This window comes from Muntiacus reevesi, chromosome 9, assembly GCF_963930625.1.
Source record: "Muntiacus reevesi chromosome 9, mMunRee1.1, whole genome shotgun sequence".
Taxonomy (NCBI): Eukaryota; Metazoa; Chordata; class Mammalia; order Artiodactyla; family Cervidae; genus Muntiacus; species Muntiacus reevesi.
This window is the reverse complement of record NC_089257.1, coordinates 75,423,953-75,444,965: the sequence shown is the minus strand read 5'-3', so window position 1 is coordinate 75,444,965 and position 21,013 is coordinate 75,423,953. Positions and strand designations below refer to the sequence as shown.

General features: G+C 46.6%; 1 protein-coding gene across 5 annotated transcripts in view; it reads right to left on the bottom strand.

The window, feature by feature from the left end:
• Positions 1-21,013, bottom strand: part of AMOTL1 (angiomotin like 1) — a 207,099-nt gene that overhangs the window by 59,143 nt on the left and 126,943 nt on the right. For all 5 annotated transcript variants that reach the window (XM_065946303.1, XM_065946307.1, XM_065946304.1 and 2 more), the window contains 2 exons: positions 7,877-8,168; positions 575-719 (listed from right to left, as the gene is read on the bottom strand). In XM_065946303.1, the coding sequence (XP_065802375.1) occupies positions 575-719; positions 7,877-8,168 (437 nt within the window). The remainder of the gene's footprint in view (positions 1-574; positions 720-7,876; positions 8,169-21,013) is intronic.

The following is a 21,013-nucleotide window of genomic DNA, read 5'->3' as shown; positions in this document are numbered from 1 at the left end:
AACTGAAAAAAATGGCTTGGCTGACTAAAGTGAAGTATAAGTTCATGGGTCAAATCAATCTGCACAGAGGAGGTTGTCAAGATCCTGCAACATGGGACCCGAGCTTTTAGGAAGTTGGTATATGTTTACTCTTCTCATAACCGTGGGTTTGTTTTTTCTCCAAGAGGGACACGTGTCTGTCTTCTACACTATATACTGAGCAAGTGTTAAGTGTTGGTTTTCAAAGAATGCAATCAAATGCTTCAGCTTGATATGGTAAGCGTTGTGCATGCAACACTGGTCTTTTCAGACATTCCCATTCACAACATGAATCATGCTAGGTGTATCTGAAGCAAGAAGGAGCTGCAAACATATTCCCTCCCTTTCAAGGACTCATGCCTAGAGGTTGTTGCTTCTCAGCCTCAATGCTGCACTGGGCAACCTATAAGGTGAAAAGAACACTTCTGCTCTTTGGGGGCCCCTTCCCCAGGAGGTTGGGATTTACAAGGTTATCTAACACAATCTGGACCTGAAGTTAGACTGTCAGCTACATGGGGTGAGGGTGTTTAGGGCAGGGAAAACGTGAGTGATGTACCTCGGAGGTCTCTGTTGAAGTCATGGAGCCTTCGAATCTCGCCTTCGAGTTTGTTCCTCATCGCTTTGTCCAGCGACTCTCGCTTGGTGGTAGACTTGACCAGGCTCTCATAGGCTTCCGAGATTCTCTGAAGTTCTTTTTCAAACTGAAAGAAAGAAACAGCATGGAAGTGGAACATCTGACATTCTCACCCATGACTTAGTTATACTGATTCCTGGACGTTCCCAGTGTGAAGGCTGCATCTTTAACACAGCCTTTCTGCACCTCAAGTATGGCTAGCAAATCCTGCAGTCGACTTCACTCCCCCGTATCCCCCAGGGCCACGTTAGGATCCTGTGAATGACAGACTCACAAGTCTGGCGGGACCATCTGATACCAGCTGGTACATCCGACGTCTGTCAGTACAATGTCCATCAGATGTCTGTCAGGAAGGGGTGAATTTAAACATAACTCATACTCTTATACTTTGTATGGTAATTTATTATTTTTCTCAGTTAACTTAAGAAAAATATTAAAGTACAAGAAAATGAAAGGATCACAGCTAGAACCCAAATTGCCTGACTCTAAGTATAGTGCTCTTCCTGAGACCCTCATCCCTGAAGGAATATAAAATCCACATGAAGAAAGGTTTCATCGCTTAGTTTTGTTACCCTTTGTTTATGAAATTATCTATATAAAGGACTAATGGATTTGCATCTAAGTGTAAACCAATCTGTCAAGATTGTTTCTCTTTATGTGAAACACAGAGGTTTCTCTTTATGTGAGGGAACTGAAAAGACATGAATTAAAACCACCTTTTCTCTCTTGTATTTCACTAAATCCAGGGCTGTCACTGGCAAAGTCTTTAATCTATGGCATATATAAATCTATAACAAGTAGCTGAAACTGTTATAACAGGAGTATAACACAATAGCAGGTTTTAAAGTAGATATGTATAAAAAAGTAAAGTGAAAGTTGCTCAGTCGTGTACGACTCTGTGGACACTCTACAGTCCATGGAGTTCTCCAGGCCAGAATACTGGAGCAGGTAGCCTTTCCCTTCTCCAGAGGATCTTGCCAACCCAGGGATCGAACCCAGGTCTCCCACATTGTAGGCACGTTCTTCACCAGCTGAGCCACACGGGAAGCCCAGAAAAAGTAAAGAGTGCCCACAATCTTGGCTACTAAAAGTTGGAATCAGAGGCAAAGTGGCGGGGTTGAGAACTCCAGCACCCCTCCCAGGGCACAAAGAGGTCTGCACCGCGTTTTGGTCTCTTCACAGGAGAGCTGCGTCACCATAAGCCAGGTACCCTGACTGCCTGAATCCCAACTGCCCAGATCAAAGAGTCCCTGCTTAGACTCCTGTAGCCACTGATAAACCAATACCTACCCTAACAGACACCTATCACACACTCACTGCGTGTCCGGGTGCCCGGGGAGCAGACCTAAGACAGTGTCTGGTCTTGCGGGCCCCGCAGCCTCACTGGCCTGTGTGCAGGCATGCACGCGTCTCCCGTGCAGTCTGACAAAAGGTATGGTGACTTAATGCCGTGTAGCCTAGAGACAAAGTCCTTGATGTAGCAGGGGTAAGGAGGGGTTTCTTTAAAACAAGATTTCAGAGAAAATGCCAATTAAAATGAGTCCTGAGGGATGAACAGAAACTTGCCAAGCAGAAAAGAAAAGGCTAAAGGGCTCTGGCATTCAAGGAAGACAGGGAGGGCTTGGACCAAGACAGAGCCACCAAAGAGTGTGTGTGTGTCTGACAGGCAGGTCATCTGGGGATGGGAGCAAGGGCGAGAGGCGGGAGCGAGGCAGCCCAGAGGCAGGGCTGTGAAGAGAAGGACGGGCGTGGGAGGGCTCGGGGAGGGGAGGGCAGCAGAAATCTCACCTGAGGCTTTACAGAGTTCAGACTAAAGGACAGGGCTGCCGAGACAGGAGGCAGGAGAAAGGAGTCCAGGTAAAAGCTACTGTGAACAGTTCAGGGACACGTGACAAAGAGTGAACCCAGACGACCAAAAAGATAGATCCCAAAGACACTGAAGAGTAGGCTCAGTCAGCCTCCGTGACGGGTCTGGACGGGCACGGAGAAAGAAACCAAACACAGTCACAGCTCAGAAGGCCGAGTAACGAGAGTCAGCCAAGATAAATGATGATAAGGCACACACGTTTACCAAAGAAAGGAAACCAGTCTGGGTTTGGAGATACCACGCCTGTAGGGCCTGCAGAACAACAGGGTAAAGACTTCCAGCTAGCCGGGGAGAGACAGGTCTGAAAGTCGGGAGGGCAAAGTTGTGCCACTACGTGCAGAGGACAGATGAGGCCACGAAGGGGAGACCGCTTAGGGAGATGACCAGAGGCTCCCAGGGCCGAGGATGGCGCGCTGACGCTGCAGGAGACGGTGGGACAGGAGGACCCGGGAGAGAGAGCCCCACACAGGGACGCCGCAGCAGCCAGGCAGCCAGAGACTAAAGGAGACAGAGTGTGGTCACTGCCCCAGAGTCTGCAACGGAGCCAAGACACATCAGAGAAGAGGTGGGTGAAGAGGCTGCAGGGCGTCGGGCCTCCTGCTCAGCGGCCTCCAACCAGGGCGGGGCCGAACACTGAGGCTCCCTTCGGCGTGGCTGTTTCCAAAGGTCTCCTAATACCAGAGTGGGTTCCTCCACAGTCCCCTTATTTCAACGAGGCCTTTCTATCTCTTCCAAAGATATCATGAATTATTGGTCATGTGGCAGCAGAAAGAACAGCCTGTCCTGATTCCTGCTCATAGTCCTACCACAAAATTAAGCTCCTTCCTTTTAATTTTGTTTTCAGAAGAGATGGCTCCAAAACATACCACCACTTCTATGCTAATTTTGTCTGTAAAAGGTGGCCTTTGCTTTCAGAAGATGGGCAATGTTGCAGGGACAATCCCCAGTAAGACGGGGCACCAGTGAAGCCTTCTTCAACTAGGCCACCCATAAGAACTTCCCTCCACCTGATTTCATATACTCTCCTATGTTATATTCATCGGACTGGAATTCTGATGCAGTCTGTCATTTGATTGTCAACTCCTTGAGAGCAGAAATAGCCCCATAGCCCTAGACTTGTGCCCTGCCTCATGACAAAAGTACCGACTGCATAATTAACCTTTAAATCTCTTACAGAACTACAACTACATGTAGGAAGTTAGCAAGATGAGATTGTGATTCAACATCAGGGAGAATTTCCTACCAATCTCTTCCAAAAGTCTACCCAGTAGTGAGAGTCTCTGCTCTGGAAGCATTCAAGTATAAAAACGAATGACCTCCTTTCAGAGACATGAGGTTTCTAAGGAGCGGGAAATTGGACTAGAATCACTTTAAGAATTTTAAGTCTAAAGCTCTGTGGTTTCTGACTGCACACTTCTTCAGAGCCTCGGGTCAGAACATCTTAAGGCTTTCTTAATGTCACTTCCTGGGTGGTGCTAGTAGTGAAGAATCCGCCTGCCAATACAGGAGACATAAAAGACAAGGGTTCGATCCCTAGGTTGGGAAGATCGCCTGGAGAAGGGCATGGCAACCCACCCCAGTATCCTTGCTTAGAGAATCTGCTGGACAGAGGAGCCTGGGAGGCTACAGTCCAGAGCGTCGCATAGAGTTGGATGCAACAGAAATGACCTAGCACATACACGCGATATGTGTCAGAGGTGAAAGGAGTTGGACAGGTTGGTCTTGATATACAGGCCATCTGGATCAGTCCTAAGTCTGAGCAGGAACGTATGAAGAGAGTTTGCCTCCACAGCTCCCAGCCTCCCTTCCAGCAAAGACGTCAGAAAGCTCTTAGGGCAGGCTGCAGGAGACCTGGGAATCTCTGAGAAGCAATCCCTGGCCCAGAAACGGAACTCCAAGCAGAGTGGAAAGCTTATAGTTTCAGCAGGGGCTGCCGCCATGAAGCAAAGGGGCAGAGAGGAGCTGTGAGAAAGTCTCAGCCCTTCCCAGTTTAGACACTGGCTTGTTCCCAGACACCGTCACATGCACAACTCAGGGACCTATAGGGTTGAAGACAGGCCTGCCGTCCACGCCTCAGACTGCCCGGTTACAGCCACTGCTGCTTCACTCACAAAAAAGAGGGTCTTTACTAAAGAAAGTCCAGAGGAACCATCGACGTGTTGCTTTTCAAACATCCACCTACACCCCAGTGGCTTCTGAGGCCAACCTGCTCAGCAGCCCACAGTCTGGTCCTGCTGGAAATTCCATGCATGAATTATGCTTCAGGGAAACTGGGAGGAAAAAGAAGCAAAATGAGTGACCAAAAGGAAGTGATGAAAAACCGCCACTCTCTCTGGGGGTCTGCGGTCCTCATTCCAACACTAACAGGGATAATCACCACCCTGCCCCTCTCTGGAAACAGGGTCTTCATTTCCAGGTGGCTCTTTGGCAGCCTCTGAGCCCAGTCGTTTTTTCCTGCTATGTTCCTGGCATGCCGCACATAGGCTAAGCCCTGCAATTAAAAATTCATGTATTTTTGGTTCTGCCCTGGAGATGAATCTCCGTGAGCGCTCCCGAGGCTGTGAAGGATTCCAGAATGAGCGCTCCTGCCAACACAGGGCGGCCACATCCTACGACGTGGCATGACCCAAAGTGGGGGTCTTTATCCCTGAGGAGTACAGTCACCTCACTGGACAAGCCTCTCCCCAGACCTGAGGCGCAAATAAGAGACACAGCTTCAGAGACACATGGAGCGGTGAGGCCTGGTGTAGGGCAACCTCGGGAACACAAGCCTTGAACCACCCAGTCATGATTTCAGGCCACTCTTATGTCTCTTGGTCCCAGTTGCCGAGGAGATCTACGGAACTAGTGCTGAATATGGCACGTATCCATCAAAATCTGAGTTTTCAAACCAACAGTTTCAATTAGATACATGACTAATTCGTGATTAATGAAATGTAATATTTACAGAACCATTCACAACATTCAAAGGACTGAAGGAGTTTGGGATTTCAGAAAGGGTACAGTCTTCGATTTTTCCCCTTTCCCAGAAGTTACCAAAATGCTTTTGGCTGCGAAACTTAAGGATCATACCCGTGCAGGGAAATTGAGTCCCTGGGAGGCTGATTTTGGTTTTCAAAAACAGAAATGGTTATCGACATCAAGAGATGTGTGTTACAGGCCAATAAAAAATATGTTTGAATTTTTAAGAAGTCAGTGAAGAATAACAAGAACTCCCAGTTTCTGCATCTTCCCTGTAACTGTTCAAAAATATTCATGGAAAAGAGGGAGAATGACACTCGGCCCTCAGCAGAGTCTGCACGGCTCCTGGAAACATCTGCCACTGGGCTCTCAGAGAGAGAGAGAGAAAAAAAAAACTGACTGACTTCCCAGGAAGTGCTGAGGCGGCCCGTCCCAATTTTCAGCCTGGACCAGGAAAGAAGCTGCCCTGGGAGGCGTGAGAGGCAAGCCGAGGCCCGAGCGTGACTTCCAGGCAAGGCCAGGAGCCCGCACATGGGCTGGGGCATGACTGGCCCAGGGCGGAGGCCGCCATCTTTGGGCAGCCCACGGGTCCCGGCCCCTCGTCTGTCGCCTCCAGTAAAGGCGGTCAGACTTCTCCGAGTCAAGCCTGGTCTTGACTTCGGGGAGCTCCAGACCCTCGCCGCGGAAGCTCCACACAAACGTGCTGGAACAGGTCCCGTCTGTGAACGGTTGCATCACCCCACCCACGGCACCCAGCCGACGGCTGCCAGCCCTCGGGGGAATCAGAGGGGCTGGCAGCTCCGACACCCGGACCAGCAGAAAGGCCAGGCTTTACAGAGAGGTCAACACTGAGCCATGACCCCCGTGGGCCAGCCAGGAGCAAGCCCTGGCATGCGGAACCAAAGGGCAACGCTGCTGTGCCCAGGGGCGTTTACATTCCCACCTGTTCTCTCTGCAAAAGCTTGACCTGCCCAGGACAGAGCACATAGGCCGCTTTGTCCCCAGAAAGGAAACTCCGGTGCCCCGTGGCTCTGCTGCCTGAAACCATCCTATGACTTCTGTCCCTCACCTGCAGGGCCTTGCCACCTGCAGCTTTTCAGGTGCTGGCGGGTGGGTCATGGCGAAATCACTGCCTGTGACAGTTCACTCTCGCTAGATGTCTCCCTCTTGACTTTGGCTCTGGGCATAAAGCCCTAAGAGTGAAGGCTGCCGTGCGTCCTAACGTTCCCATGACAAAGACACGGGCTGGAACTCTGCAGCATCTCCCCACCTGCTGAGTCACAAGCAGAAGGAGAGCATGCCGGAACGCGCACTCTGCCCTCGGTGCTGAGGCATGACTGCTTTTTTTGCAGAGACCAGCTAATGAAACCAGCACGGCAATCACCAGGTTCCTGCATGAAATCCCAGATGTAAAGGGAGAACCTGCCTCTCTCAGCTTACTGCTCTGTACCCCTCTCGGTGTCCCCTCTCCCACACTGTCTGTTTGGGGAGATGCTGCTCAGCCGCTGAGTCTGTGTCCAGGGGCATCTTTCCTGTCTCTCCTGTAGCCCCTTGACCTTCTACTGCAGGTTTAGCTTGGATGACTCCCCCCACCCCTGCTTTTTTTACATAATCACAATAGTAAAAGATGTTTATCAGTTTTCACAATCAATACAAGATAATAACAAATGCAAGCCATAATGGGAACATGATTAACCTAACAATATAAAACAATTACCATTGGGGGGGAGGCATCAGGCAGAGTGATGAGGTAAGTGGAACTACATATATGCCCAGGTTTTCTTCTGCTCAGCCAGCCTATATCTTTTGGTTGGTGCATTTAATCCATTTACGTTTAAGGTAATTATCGATATGTATTATCCTATTACCGTTTTCTTAATTGTTTGGGGTTTAATTTCTGTAGTTTGGTCTTTTTCTTCTTTTCTTTCCTGTCTAGAGAAATTCCTTTAGCATTGGCTATAAAGCTGGTTTGGGGGTGCTGACTTCTCTTAACTTTTGCTTGTCGGGAAAGCTTTTGATTTCTCCATCAAACCTGAAGGAGTGACTCTCCCTCTTTTGGAAGATAAGCTCCTCCAAGGGAGGCACCCTGGCGTATTTATTTTTGTCTTCCTAAAGTCTTACATGGTACCTGGCATAAAGAGGTGTGGAATTAAACGCTGGCCAGGGAGTCAGTGAATCAACCCCCTTGAGCCGTAAGGAACCATGTCCCTTTCCGAGAACCTTCGCTCTGGCCTCATCTCCAGCTGTTCCTGCCGTCTGGGCTCTGTGTCCACTTGCTTTCTCCCACTTGACCTGCTCCTCTCCGTCCTGCCTTAGGTCCCACTCGCCCCCGATCCGATCCCTCTAGCTGGAATACCGAGAACCTTCCCTGCCCCGTCCCCGGGGAAACCCACTACCTTGTGGAGCTTGTCGGCGTTGTCATAGTAACTCTGCAGCTCCTGGTGCAGCACGCGGTTCTCCTCCGTGAGGATCTCCACCATCTGCTGGGCTCGCTCCACGATCGCGAATGCGTCCGGGCCAAGCTGCTGGCTGGGCGAGGCGGCGGGCGGGGGCGGCGCAGCCCCCAGGGCCATGGGAGCTGCGAGCGGCAGGGGCACGGAGTGCAGCGGCCCGCTGACGGAGGAGTTCTGCGAGGACACTGGGCTGTGCTGCTGCGCCGTGGACGGGAAAGGAAGCTGGCATGGGCGGCTGCAAGGGAACAGACCAGGGGTCAGAGCCCAGGCCACAGGCTGGGGCGGGGGTAAAAAAGCCCACAGCACAGGCACTGTGGGTGGTCCCAACCCAAGTGATGCCGGGGGTCACCATCAACGCAGGGTCCAGCTGGACTGAGAGATGCAGCTTCAACCCTCCATCCCACAGATATTCAGCGCTCTCCCTCTGAATCTGCACTGCTCTGGTCATCGGGGAAACGGTAGACCAGACAGACAAGGTCCTTCCCTGCTCTCATGAAGCTTATGTTCTTGGAGAGAGAGAGATGGGCACACCACCAAGTGATGAACATGCAAAGCTGAGTATTAAAAAGCGACACCTCTACAAGAACCAACCCGAGGGACAGGGACAGGGAATCATTCAGTGGCCAGTTCATAACAGAGGGGTCAGGGAAATGGTCTCTGAGAAGCGGACGCCTGAGCTGAAATCTGTTGACAGACTTGGAGTAAAGAGTGGTTGGGGGCAGCGGGTGGAGAAGCGGGGAAAGTTTTCCAGGTAGACGGATTGGGGGTGAGCGGGACCTAAGGCAGGATTGAGAGCAGCAGATTAAGCGGAAGAAAGCAAGTGGACACAGAGCCCAGACGGCAGGAACAGCACAAGATGAGGCAAGAGGGATGGGCATGGGCCTCTGGGAGCCAAACCTGGGAGCCAAGCTCTGGGAGCCAGACCTTCCCATGGAGTGTGGAGGGGCAGGGGAGGAGCTGTCTTCATGCGAGTAGGTGGGATGTATGTTGGCAAGGATGGACCAAAGGTGCCCAGTGAGGAAACCTGGGAAAGACTGAAGGCAAAAGGAGAAGGGGGTGACATAAGATAAGATGGTCAGATAGCATCACCGACTCCATGGAAACGAGTTAGAGCAAACTCTTCAGGAGGCAGTGCAGGACACAGGAGTGAGCTGCCATCCGTGGGGTCACAAGGAGACAGATAAGGCCTAGTGACTGAACAACAACAACAGCCAGGTTAAGAAAAACACAGATGTCCCCTGATGGTTCAAACTTTGGTACTAGCTTCTTTAACTGAACCCATGAATTTTCATATCCAATCTTCCCTCCCAAAGGATCCCCACCTCCTGATTCTGTTAACTGATTTCATAAAAATCCCTGTATTTTCTTCCAGCCTAAGCCAAGGGCTCCTAACAACAACACTATAGTATAAACAGCAAAGACAGTCTTGGCATCTAGTTCTCCAAGCATGGCTCTCTCTCTCCTGCAGACTTGGGGAAACTGGTGTTCTTGTTTACCCCTTCAACCTTTAGATCTCAGTCTGAGAACTGGGGCACTAAGAATTATCAACAACCCTAAAATCCCTGACTTCATTATATCAAAGGGTTGAGCTCCTTCTAGTCCATAACAGTTTCATGTGTTACCTCTGTTCCTTGTGATCCTCCGGGGCCAAATCTCTCAGAGCTACCTCCCTTTATCCGAGGTCATCTGACCTTATATTTCCTTTTAAGTATATTTGCTGCAATGTTTTTGGACCGTGTCACCCTCCATATCTCTCACTGTGCAAGTGTATCTTAGAGCATTAAGCATCCTCTGAATGCTGACTTCTGAAGCTAAACGTCAAACTCTAGAAGAAAGGGTGTCACCTTGGCCCTCCCTACATGGAGATGCAAACACCCCTAAAGATGATGTCAGAAGAAACCCAGGAATCCCTCCAGAGTGACTAACCACAGGCTCTGTTCTGGTAACCAACATCGGAGTGCTCCACCGGGCTCCCAAGTTAGTTTCCAACTAGATCTCCTTACGGTTTTGATCTAGGAGCCCATCAATTTCATGTTAAAATAGCTGGGATCTAAGTTCCCCAAGTCAAAAGTAGGGAACCATGGAGCTCAAGGTGGTTCTTTACTCCTTAAGGGCCTCTGACTTCAGAAAGGAGTGCTGGGGGTGGGGAGGTGTAAACCTTCCCCCTTCCCTCCCTTTCCACAACTACGATTACTATATGACCTCATTAGAAATAAAACGTTTCTGCATTTTGATGAATTTGTGCCCCTTCTACACTGAAATATATGTGGATGTGTTGTCCCGTGTGCATGAGGATGTCTGTGTGTATGAGGTCTAGCTCCACGGTGAGAGTGAAATGCCCTTGGCTGCCTTTCACAATGCCCAACTTTCATCCCCATCACAGGGACTCCTATCAGTTATGGACCCAAAACACCACAGGTCCTTTGTGAATAAGTGCATACCGGTAGCCTAGCCAAATCCTACAGTGTATTTTTCATGCAAAGAGGTTACCTTGACAAGAGACAAAATATCACAAATTACACTGCCTCGATCCAAAAGCAGACACCAATTCCCATCTGCAAGTTCTCCCTGCCCACTTCATCCACCACAAACAAGCATGGTGGTGTGTCTCTTCGGAGCCGAGGTGGGCACAGAAGAAGCATCAGGGTCCCAGCAGGACTTGCCCTCTGACCCTTTAGGCAGGGGCTTCAGGGTAGGGCTTCTACCTTTTGACATTTATTGGGCTCTGGCATTTGGAGCTCACAGTCAAGGACGGGCCTATGTTCTCGGTCATCTTCCGTTATATAACAAAAAGGAAGTTTTCATAATGCCAGCCTAAGTCATCCATGATGGTGACTAGCCACCTGAGTGGCAATGCAGGAAAAAGGTTCTTGCCAAGTTCAGGGACAGAAAGAATGGGTTTTTCAAAATAGGAAGTCTTTTATGATAAGTAGAGAACACTGGCTTCAAAAAATAACCCGGTTACACATTCAAAAATACACATTCAAGAGGCATGGTATTATAACGGACGATGTGTAGCCAGGAGAGCAAACCACTGTTCCTTGGCTCCGCTCCTTAGCCACTGGGGTGGGTGGGCTCAAAGGTCCATACAAAGCAGATCTGGATGAGAGTAAACGAAAGGGAAAGAACAGTGGTGGGGGTTGGGGGGAGACACAGGAAAATGTCACACACCATCAGACCAGTGCTATGAATCAGGATATCCTCCACTTCCAAAGATAATGCTACCGATCAGCCACCATTAGGATAAAGACGTCTTTGCAATGGGGACACAGAAAACAAAAAAAAAACAGGAGACGGGAACCAATATTTATTGAGAAACTATCTTGTATAGAATTTTATGCTGTGCTGTGCTTAGTCGCTCAGTGGTGTCCGACTCTTTGCAACCCAATGGAATTAGCCCTCCAGATTCCTCTGTCCATGGGAATTCTCCAGGCAAGAATACTGGAGTGGGTAGGCATGCCCTCCTCCAGGGGATCTTCCGACCCAGGAGATGAACCGGACTCTTATGCATTGCAGGCAGATTCTTTACCAGCTGAGCTAGCAGGGAAGCCCAGAATTCTATGCCATAATCATCTATTTGACTATAGCTTACTTCCTCTATTGGGATTTCCCTGGTAGCTCAGATGGTAAAGAATCTGCCTGCAATGTGGGAGACTTGGGTTCGATCCTTGGGTCGGGAAGATCCTCTGGAGAAAGGAATGGCTACCCACTCCAGTATTCTTGCCTGGAGAATTCCCATGGACAGAGGAGCCTGACGGGCTACAGACCATAGGGTTGCAAAAAGTCAGACACAACTGAGCGACTAACACTTTCACTTACTTCCTCTGTTAGACTGTGAAGGAAGAGCTGTTACTTGACATCATGTGTCTTGGTATCCTGGGTCCATACCACCACTTGGCTTAAGTTAAAGGACTTAGGAGTTAATATGTATAAAGCTGGGCACAAATGAAGCACTGGACAAATGTTAGCTATTATCACTATAATTGTAATTAGTATCACTTGTATCCCATAGAAGACTGAGCACTGAAGAATTGATACTTTTGAATGTTGGTGCTGCTGAAGACTCTTGAGAGCCCCTTGAACTGCAAGGAAATCGAACCAAACAATCCTAAAGGAAATCAACCTTGAATATTCACTGGAAGGACTGATGTGGAAGCTGAAGCTCCAATACTTTGGCCACCTGATGCAAAGAGCCTACTCACCGGAAAAGACCCTGATGTTGGGAAAGATTGAGGGCTAAAGGAGACGCAGGAGACAGAGGATGGGATGGTTGGATGGCATCACCGACTCAATGGATGTGAATTTGAGCAAAGTCCAGGAGACAGTGGAGGACACAGGAGTCTGACATGTTGCAGTAAAGAGATGGACACAACTCAGTAACTGAACGACAACAACCCAGAGCTTAGCCCTGACTGTGGCTTTCATGAGAAATCCAATATTTTTTTTCTGTTATGGCTAACATTTATTGGACACTTTTGACTCCAGCCATTGTAGTATGCACTACTACACGCATCATCTCACCTTGACCTTCATAACTGCCTTACAAAATAGGCATCACTATCAAGTCTCTGTATTTAAATGAGAAAACAAGGCACAAGACGGTATGTGCTAAGTCGATTCGGTCATGTCCGACCCTTTGCGACCCCATGACCTGGAGCCCGCCATGCTCCTCTGTCCATGGAATTCTCCAGGCAAGAATACTGGAGTGGGTTGCCATTTCCTTCTCCAAAACAAAATAGAACAGAGATAACAGAAAGATAAAGAAGATGCAAGCACAGGCTTTGAGATTCCAGAGCCTGCAGCTCACTCGTTCCCTGAACAGTGCGGGGGAACACAAGGAGGACAGGCAGGCACCCTGTGACTCCTGCTGCCAGGTCCCCGTGGCCCAGTCTGAGTGACCACCCTGTCCCTGACTCATACCCTAGCGAAAGCATCAGAGCTTTCTGCAGGTTCAAGCCGGCTCAGGGGGAGCATGAAGGCTAGAAACCCACCCCTATGTTGTTCTCTTGGACTGTTACTTACCTTCAATGCTATTGTCTTTCATAGGTTACTATCTCTTCTACAGAAGCATTCAACTAACAATATGAAGGGTCTACACATCTACCAGGCAGCACAGTTCATCACCTTCTTTATCCTCACACACACCAAGGCAGAACCACCACCAGGCTCTGCTCCTTTCTCATGGAATAGAAGAAATCTTGGAACACTGAAGAAAGGGATCTTTTCCCACCTGCCACCAAACTATTAAATACATCTGAGCAGGGATGAAAAAGCCTCTTCGCTCCAAGTCCACAGTGAGGTATTAGAAACAAGAATCAAGGAGCATTTAAAGAGCCACATCTGGGATTTCCCTGGTGATCAGTCCAGTGGTTAAGACATCGCCTTCGTGGAGAAGGAAATGGCAACCCACTCCAGTACTCTTGCCTGGGAAATCCCATGGACGGAGGAGCCTGGTGGCCAACAGTCCATGGGGTTGCAAAGAGTCGGACACGACTGAGCGACTTCACTCACTTTATGGCTGATTCATGCTGAGGTTTGACAGAAAACAGCACAATTCTGTAAAGCAGTTTTCCTTCAATAAAAAAAAAAAAAAAAAAAAAAGACTTTACCTTCCAATGCAGAGGGTATGGATTTGAGCCCTGGTCAGGGAACTAAGATTCCACATGCCTCATGACCCAAAAAATTAAAACATAAAACAGAAGCAATACTGTAACTAATTCAATAAAGACCTTAAAAATGACCCACATCAAAAAAATTTTTAATAAAAAAAACAAAGAGCCACATCTATGATTCAAAATAGGGTCATACAGGGAATATATATGGGCTGATCTTCCATCATCAATGACTTGGACCATGACTTTAAAAATGACCCACATCAAAAAAAAATTTAATAAAAAAACAAAGAGCTGCATCTATGATTCAAAATAGGGTCATGCAGGAAATATATAGTTGTCATGTATGGATGTTACAGTTGGACTGTAAAGAAAGCTGAGTGCTGAAAAATTGATGCTTTTGAGCTATGGTTTGGAGAAGACTCTTGAGAGTCCCTTGGACTGCAAGGAGATCCAACCAGTCCACCCTAAAGGAGATCAGTCCTGGGTGTTCATTGGGAGGACTGATGCTGAAGCTGAAACTCCAATACGCTGACCACCTCATGCGAAGAGTTGACTCACTGGAAAAGACCCTGATGCTGGAAGGGACTGGGAGCAGGAGGAGAAGGGGATGACAGAGGATGAGATGGCTGGATGGCATCACCGACTCGATGGGCATGAGTTTGGGTAGACTCCGGGAGTTGGTTGATGGACAGGGAGGCCTGGCGTGCTGCAATTCATGGAGTCACAAACAGTCGGTCACGACTGAGCAACTGAACTGAACTGAACTGAACTGATCGCCCATCATTAATGACTTGGGTCCGTGACACGTAGCCTGACCCAGAATCTACACTCATTTCTTGCTTCCTAATTTACAACCCTGCCTGACTCACACTCCTGACAACCAACCACCACTGGCTTATGTCATGTTTCTGTTCTCTTGAATTTTTATTTAAATACCATTTAATTTTTCATGCATTATTTATTCTTCCTAATTAGTAGCATGCATGTTTTCTGAGGGTAGAAAATTACGGCTTATACTAAATTGGTACCCAGTACATTTTTGTCAATTGATTTGGCCCCAGAGCCCAACAGCAAGTTAGGAGGTCATATATACTTTATGAACTTCAACACTGTTTTATTGAGGGAGAGACCTCTGGTATTTATATTTGATCTGGATAATATAGTTAGAATCTCCAGCCATGACATTGCCAATTTAATACCATAGCTCCATGTCGCTTCCTTTCTCATACACAAAATGCAGCTCAAGACTGAAGTGATAATGTAATGTGGATCAGGGAAGCAAGATCATTGGTGACAGTGACCGCTCAACAGTCTCTTTGCTTCTCTCTGCACACAACAAGCCTTCATAAATTAGCTTGTTTACATATTCTCTTTAAAAAAATTTTTTTTTGGCTGAGCCTCAAAGCATGTGGGATCCCCAACCAGGGATCAAACCCATGACCTCTGCATTGGAAGCGTGGAGTCTCAACCACTGAACTACTTAGGGAAGTTCTCATAAATAAGCTTGTTTAAACATCTGTATTTACATTACACCTAATGTACTAAATGTGCCATGAATAGCACTTTACCTTCACTGTCATTTCACTCTCACAAGCTCGGACATTCCCTGCTCTCACAACACATATTATTATTCTGTTTTTAAAGTATGCAAACTAAAGCTCAGAGGATTAACAAATCTCAGTCTTTACAAAGCAAAACAGCGGGCTATGAACTGGGGGTTGGAGATCACATACCTCCACCACACCAGGGCTATCACCCCATGCTGGCACAAGACTGCAGTATTCCTTACTATGGGACGCTTTTCTCTGCTTCTTTCTAGCCATGTAACCATGGGCAAGCTTTTAATTTCTTCTTCACCTTTAAACGGTGATAATGATAGTATCTACTTCACAGAGTTGTTATGAGAATTAAGTGAGACCATGTATATAAAGCAGTGCACATCGTGTCTGTCATTGGGAAAGGATTTAATAACTGCTAGACTGTGTTATTACTATTACACTGCTAATGGGTGTCAGGAGAAAAGCAAAGGATCATGCACCCTTGGGTGTCCCTTCTTCTTAAAACATGCTGTGTGGAGAATCCCAGTCCCTAACACTAAAGCTTCAGCCTGGAAACAAAGCAAATGCTAACACCACAGAAGCTTCCATTTCTGAAGAGATATCTTGCAATGCAATGCAGAACAGGAGTATAATGTCAAGGGGATGCACATGCATGTCGGGACACTCGCTCTTGAACACAGACCCTCACTTTCTTCTAGACCTGTACTGTCCAGAACACTAGCCACAAACCACATGTGGCTACCGAACACCTGAAATGTGTCTCGTCTGAGCTGAGATGTGCACGAAGCATAAAAGGCACATCAAAATTTGAAGACAATACAAAAAAGGAAAAATATCCCAGCAGTAGTTTTTTATGTTGATAACCTGTTGAAATGATATTTTAGATATAATGGGTTAAATAAAACATGTACCTAAATGTACGTTTTAAAATGGATTAACTAACGATGTGAAAGTTCCTTAAAAAAACTAAAAATACAGTTACCGTATGATCCAACAATCCTGCTCCTGAGCATATATCCAGTAAAGACAAAACCAATCTGAAAAGACACACGCCCTCCAACGTTCACAGCAGCATGACTTAAAATAGCCAAGACACGGACGCAACCTAAGTGTCCACCCACAGATGAATGGATAAAGAAGACGTGATAAGCGTACATAGTTGAATATTACTCAGCCATAGAAAGAAAGAAATGCCACTTGCAGCAATCTCTAGGATGGACCTAGAGATTCTCATACTAAGAGAAGTCAGACAAACACAAATATATGATATCACCTGTATCTGGAATCTTAAAAATATGAAACAAATGACCTGACAAAACAGAAATAAACTCACTGACACAGAAAACAAACTATGGTTACCAAAGCGGGAAAGGCTTTGGGTGGTGGGGGGGCAGTGGATAAATCAGGAGTTCGGAATTAGCAGAAACAAATGACTATACATAAAACAGATAGCAAAGTCTTACGGTACAGCACAGGCAACTATATTCAATAACAGAAAAAAAAATTTAATGTAGTAAGTTTACTGTATAAATGAATCACTTTGCTTTATAGCAGAAACTAACACAAACAACATTGTAAATTAACTATATTCAATTTTTAAAAATGGGTTAACTAAAACATGTTTTTAAATTAATTTCACCTGTTTCTTGTAACCTTATAAAAATGTGGCTGTGAGAAAAATTTTAATTAGATATCTGGCCCACATTATATTTCTTTTTTACAGCATGTCAACGCCTTTAGTTTAGCATTTTTTTTCAGCATTTAAAATTTTTTAATTCTCATTGGACTATTGCTGACTTACAATGTCATGTTAGTTTCTTCTGTATAGCAAAGTAAATCAGTTACACACACAGGCACACACACACATCTAAAAAGAGTGGAGATGTATATACATATATATCTCCACTCTTTTTTAGATTCTTTTCCCATATAGGTCATTACAGAGTACTGAGTAGAGTTCCCTGTGCTATACAGTAGGTCCTTATTAGTCATCTATTTTATACATAGCAGCGTCTATACGTCAATTCCAATCTTCCAATTTATCCCTCCCCCTCCCTCCTCAACAATACATTTCCATTGCTCAGCACTGCTCTAGTCCACACTACATGTACACCAAAAGGCCTCACTTTGGAGACAATTTCAGAATTCAGTGAGCAACAGAGCAATTCACACAAACAGACCAATAGTCCCTACTCTGCTGCTGCTGCTGCTAAATCACGTCAGTCCTGTCTGTCTCTGTGCAACCCCATAGACGGCAGCCCACCAGGCTCCACTGTCCCCGGGATTCTCCAGGCAACAACACTGGAGTGGGTTGCCATTTCCTTCTCCAGTGCATGAAAGTGAAAAGGGAAAGTGAAGGCGCTCAGCTGTGTCCAACTCTTAGCGACCCCATGGACTGCAGCCTACCAGGCTCCTCCATCCATGGGATTTTCCAGGCAAGAGTACTGGAGTGGGGTGCCATTGCCTTCTCCAATCCCCACTCTACTAACAGCAGATCTCCAAGCATCAATGGTGATCAGCAACCTATATTCAAAATATTAGACTATATGTTCTGGGAGATTCCCAGGTGGCTCAGGGGAAAGCATCCGCCTGCCAATACATGAGACGTAGGTTCTGTCCCTGGGACGGGAAGATCCCCTGGAGGAGGAAGCAGCAACCCACTCCAGCATTCTTGCCTGAAGAATCCCATGGACAGAGGAGCATGGTGGGCTACAGTCCCTGGGTCACAAGAGTCGGACACAACTTAGTGACTAAACAAGAACAACAATATGTTTATCTACAATTAGGGCATTGTGCCAACACTTCATATGGCTGCGTGATTGACAAAAGTTGTCCAAAACATAACAGGAAAAGAGACATCAATGGATAAACAGATGAAGGATGTGATGGAGTGATTCAAAAGAGAAAATGCAACAGCTAAAAAAATTTCCCAAAGCAAAGTTATTAATATACAACTGAAATCAAAACAACTTTTTTCAATTTATCAGTATTAACAATCAGTTCAATGAGTGTTTACTGAGCTTCAAAGCAAAGATTCTTTAAAATTCTCAAGGCGTGATAAATATTAGGACTTCACTTGAGTAAAAAATTACAGAAAAATGACTACAAGGAACAATGACAAAAGGTCAGAATGACTATCTCCAGATGACAAATTCATGGATTTTTTTTCACTCTTCATATTTTTCTATTCTTTATGCAATTTCTACAGTGAACATGGGCGGCTATTCAAAAAGTTCTGTACTAATATATGTTCATTATAGAAAAGTATATATTAGCCACGAAGGCTTCCTTGGTGGCTCAGCTGGTAAGGAATGTGCCTGTAATGTGGGAGACCTGGGTTTGACCCCTGGGTTGGGAAGATCCCCTGGAGAAGGGAAAGGCTACCCACTCCAGTATTCTGGCCTGGAGAATTCCATGGTATATAGTCCATGGGGTCACAAAGAGTTGGACATGACTGAACAACTTTCACTTATAGAAAAATTAGAAAATAGAGATAAGCCAAAAATCAGCACTGTTATTTTAATAACTAGAGGAAGTAAACAAGATAAAAGAACTTAAAAATGAGGTGAAAATAACATGGCTTCTTGGCTGTGAAGAGATTCAAATTTAAGACTTCTCACTCAGTAAAAATACCTCTTATTTATCTAGAGGTTTCCGACTTAGAGTATTTTCTTATACTTTCTGATTGTGAAAGCAACAGTGAACAGAGTATTTAAGAGTGGTTGTGGCTGGATAATGGAACTGCAGGTAACTTCTATTTCCCTTCTTTATCATTTTTCAGGGAGTGGGGAAGTGGGAGTTATCTTATTACTAGGTTTTTGAGACTGAAAGTCTTTCATTGGTCTAAGGAAGAAATCAGTTACTTTTAGGAAACATCAGCTACAGCAGATTGCAGATAAGGAAACTGCGGCTCTGAGAACTTAAGCAGTTTGCTACAAAGTGGAAGAGCCAGGACTTAAAACCCCTCAAATCTTCTTTTCCCAAACCCACAGCTTTCCCACCTGGACCCCTTTGGTGGTGTGACACAGGACTCTTAAGTGTTCAGACTGAGACTAGGCTCTTGGGTAAACTAAGATCCAAACTATTGCTAGGCAGGAGGCATATGGATGATCCTCTTGTTTGGAGAAGCCACGCATTTAATGCACTGCAGCTGGAGTTGTGTTACATTTCTTGAGAAAGCAACCTAAACTTGACCCCAGCATTTTGAAATTCCCACACCGCAGAGCCGCTCCTCACAATAAACAGGGCATTTTACTTGGCTCATTCAGCCACAATTCAGCTTAAAAATTGTACAAACTCGTAAATTTTAATGCTGGTATTCAAAACACATGTTTAGCTGGTGGAATTTAAAAAAGACACTCCCTGGCCTCATTTTTGTTAAGAGCAACACATGGTGGTTAATGCAAAAGCTTTGGGTCTGGCTCACCTTTTAATACCACATAGCAATTCATTTTCGTTAACTATCTAAACTGCAAATCAGCACTTTGGAAACACACTGTCTGAAAATCCCCCTTCCTCCTCCAGCCATTTCCAACTCAGAGTGAGAGGGGGCCACCGAACATTCTCTGTTGCACTGTGCAGCCCATTTGAGACCTCACACCCACCCAGCGTAAAACTGCTCTTCAGCCCCAATCTTCGCGCTTATTCACTCGGTAAACTGCACTCTGGCCGCACTGCTGGCTCGGCGTGGGTTCCTGGTGAGAAGCATGGGTTCTCTCTAATCGGCCACATGGGCTCCAGGACTCTGTCCTCTTCGCTCCCTCCCTACCCCCTGCACTGTCTTTTGACACGTTCCCAGGGAGCATGGAGCTTCCCTGGTGGCTCAGACAGGGAAGAATCCACCTGCAATGCAGGAGACCCAGGATCCACCCCTGCGTTGGGAAGATCCCCTGGAGGAGGGCATGGCAACCCACTCCAGTATTCTTGCCTGGAGAATCCCGTGAATGGAGGAGCCTGATGGGCTACAGTCCAGGGGTTGCAGAGAGCTGGACACAACTGAAGCACCTGAGTACCACAGAGCATCAGGAACTTTGACTCTGTGCTAAATAAAACCAACACAGGAGGTTTTTTAGAGGAAAATTCATAGTGAATTTTCTAAGGAAAACATGTGTGATGTGGGAGGCTGAGCACACCACAGGGTCCCTCCATGAATGCGGGAAACCACGAGCCCCCTGAACTGATAGGGCCGGCGAAGAGACGAGGCAAGCGTGTTCTGTGGAAGGGGATCCATGGCACCACTGGCTCTGACGTCATCTCTTTTTTTTTAATATTTATTTCGGGGATCTTTGTTGTGGCATTTGGAATCTTTAGTTGCAACATGCAAACTTAGCTGTGGTGTGTGAGATCTAGTCCCCAGTATTCATTCGTGCCTTCACTTCCATTAATGGGACAGACCAGTCATTCCTAAAGGAAATCAATCCCGAATATTCGTTGGAAGGATTGATGCTGAAGCTGAAACTCCAATACTCTAGCCACCTGATGCGCAGAGCTGACTCATTTGAAAACACCCTGATGCTGGGAGGGATTGCGGGCAGGAGGAGAAGGGGACGACAGAGGATGAGATGGTTGGATGGCATCACCGACTCGATGGACATGAGTTTAAGCAAGCGCCGGGAGTTGATGGACAGAGAGGCCTGGCGTGCTGCAGTCCCTGGGGTCACAAAGTGTCACAAAGACACGACTGAGTAACTGAATAACAACAACAATAAGAACAATGTATAGACTGTAAAGCCAAGTCATGACTTCTGGAAGTGCTGTTTCCCCAAAATGTGTCAGACAATGCTTCCTTTTCTTTTTTTAAAAATCTTAATTCTTCATAGAACAACCTGTCCAGTTCTCACCTGGCTCTCATTTATGCTCATTTCCACTTTCAGGAGAAGGAAGAGGAAGAATGGGCCAGGACAGAG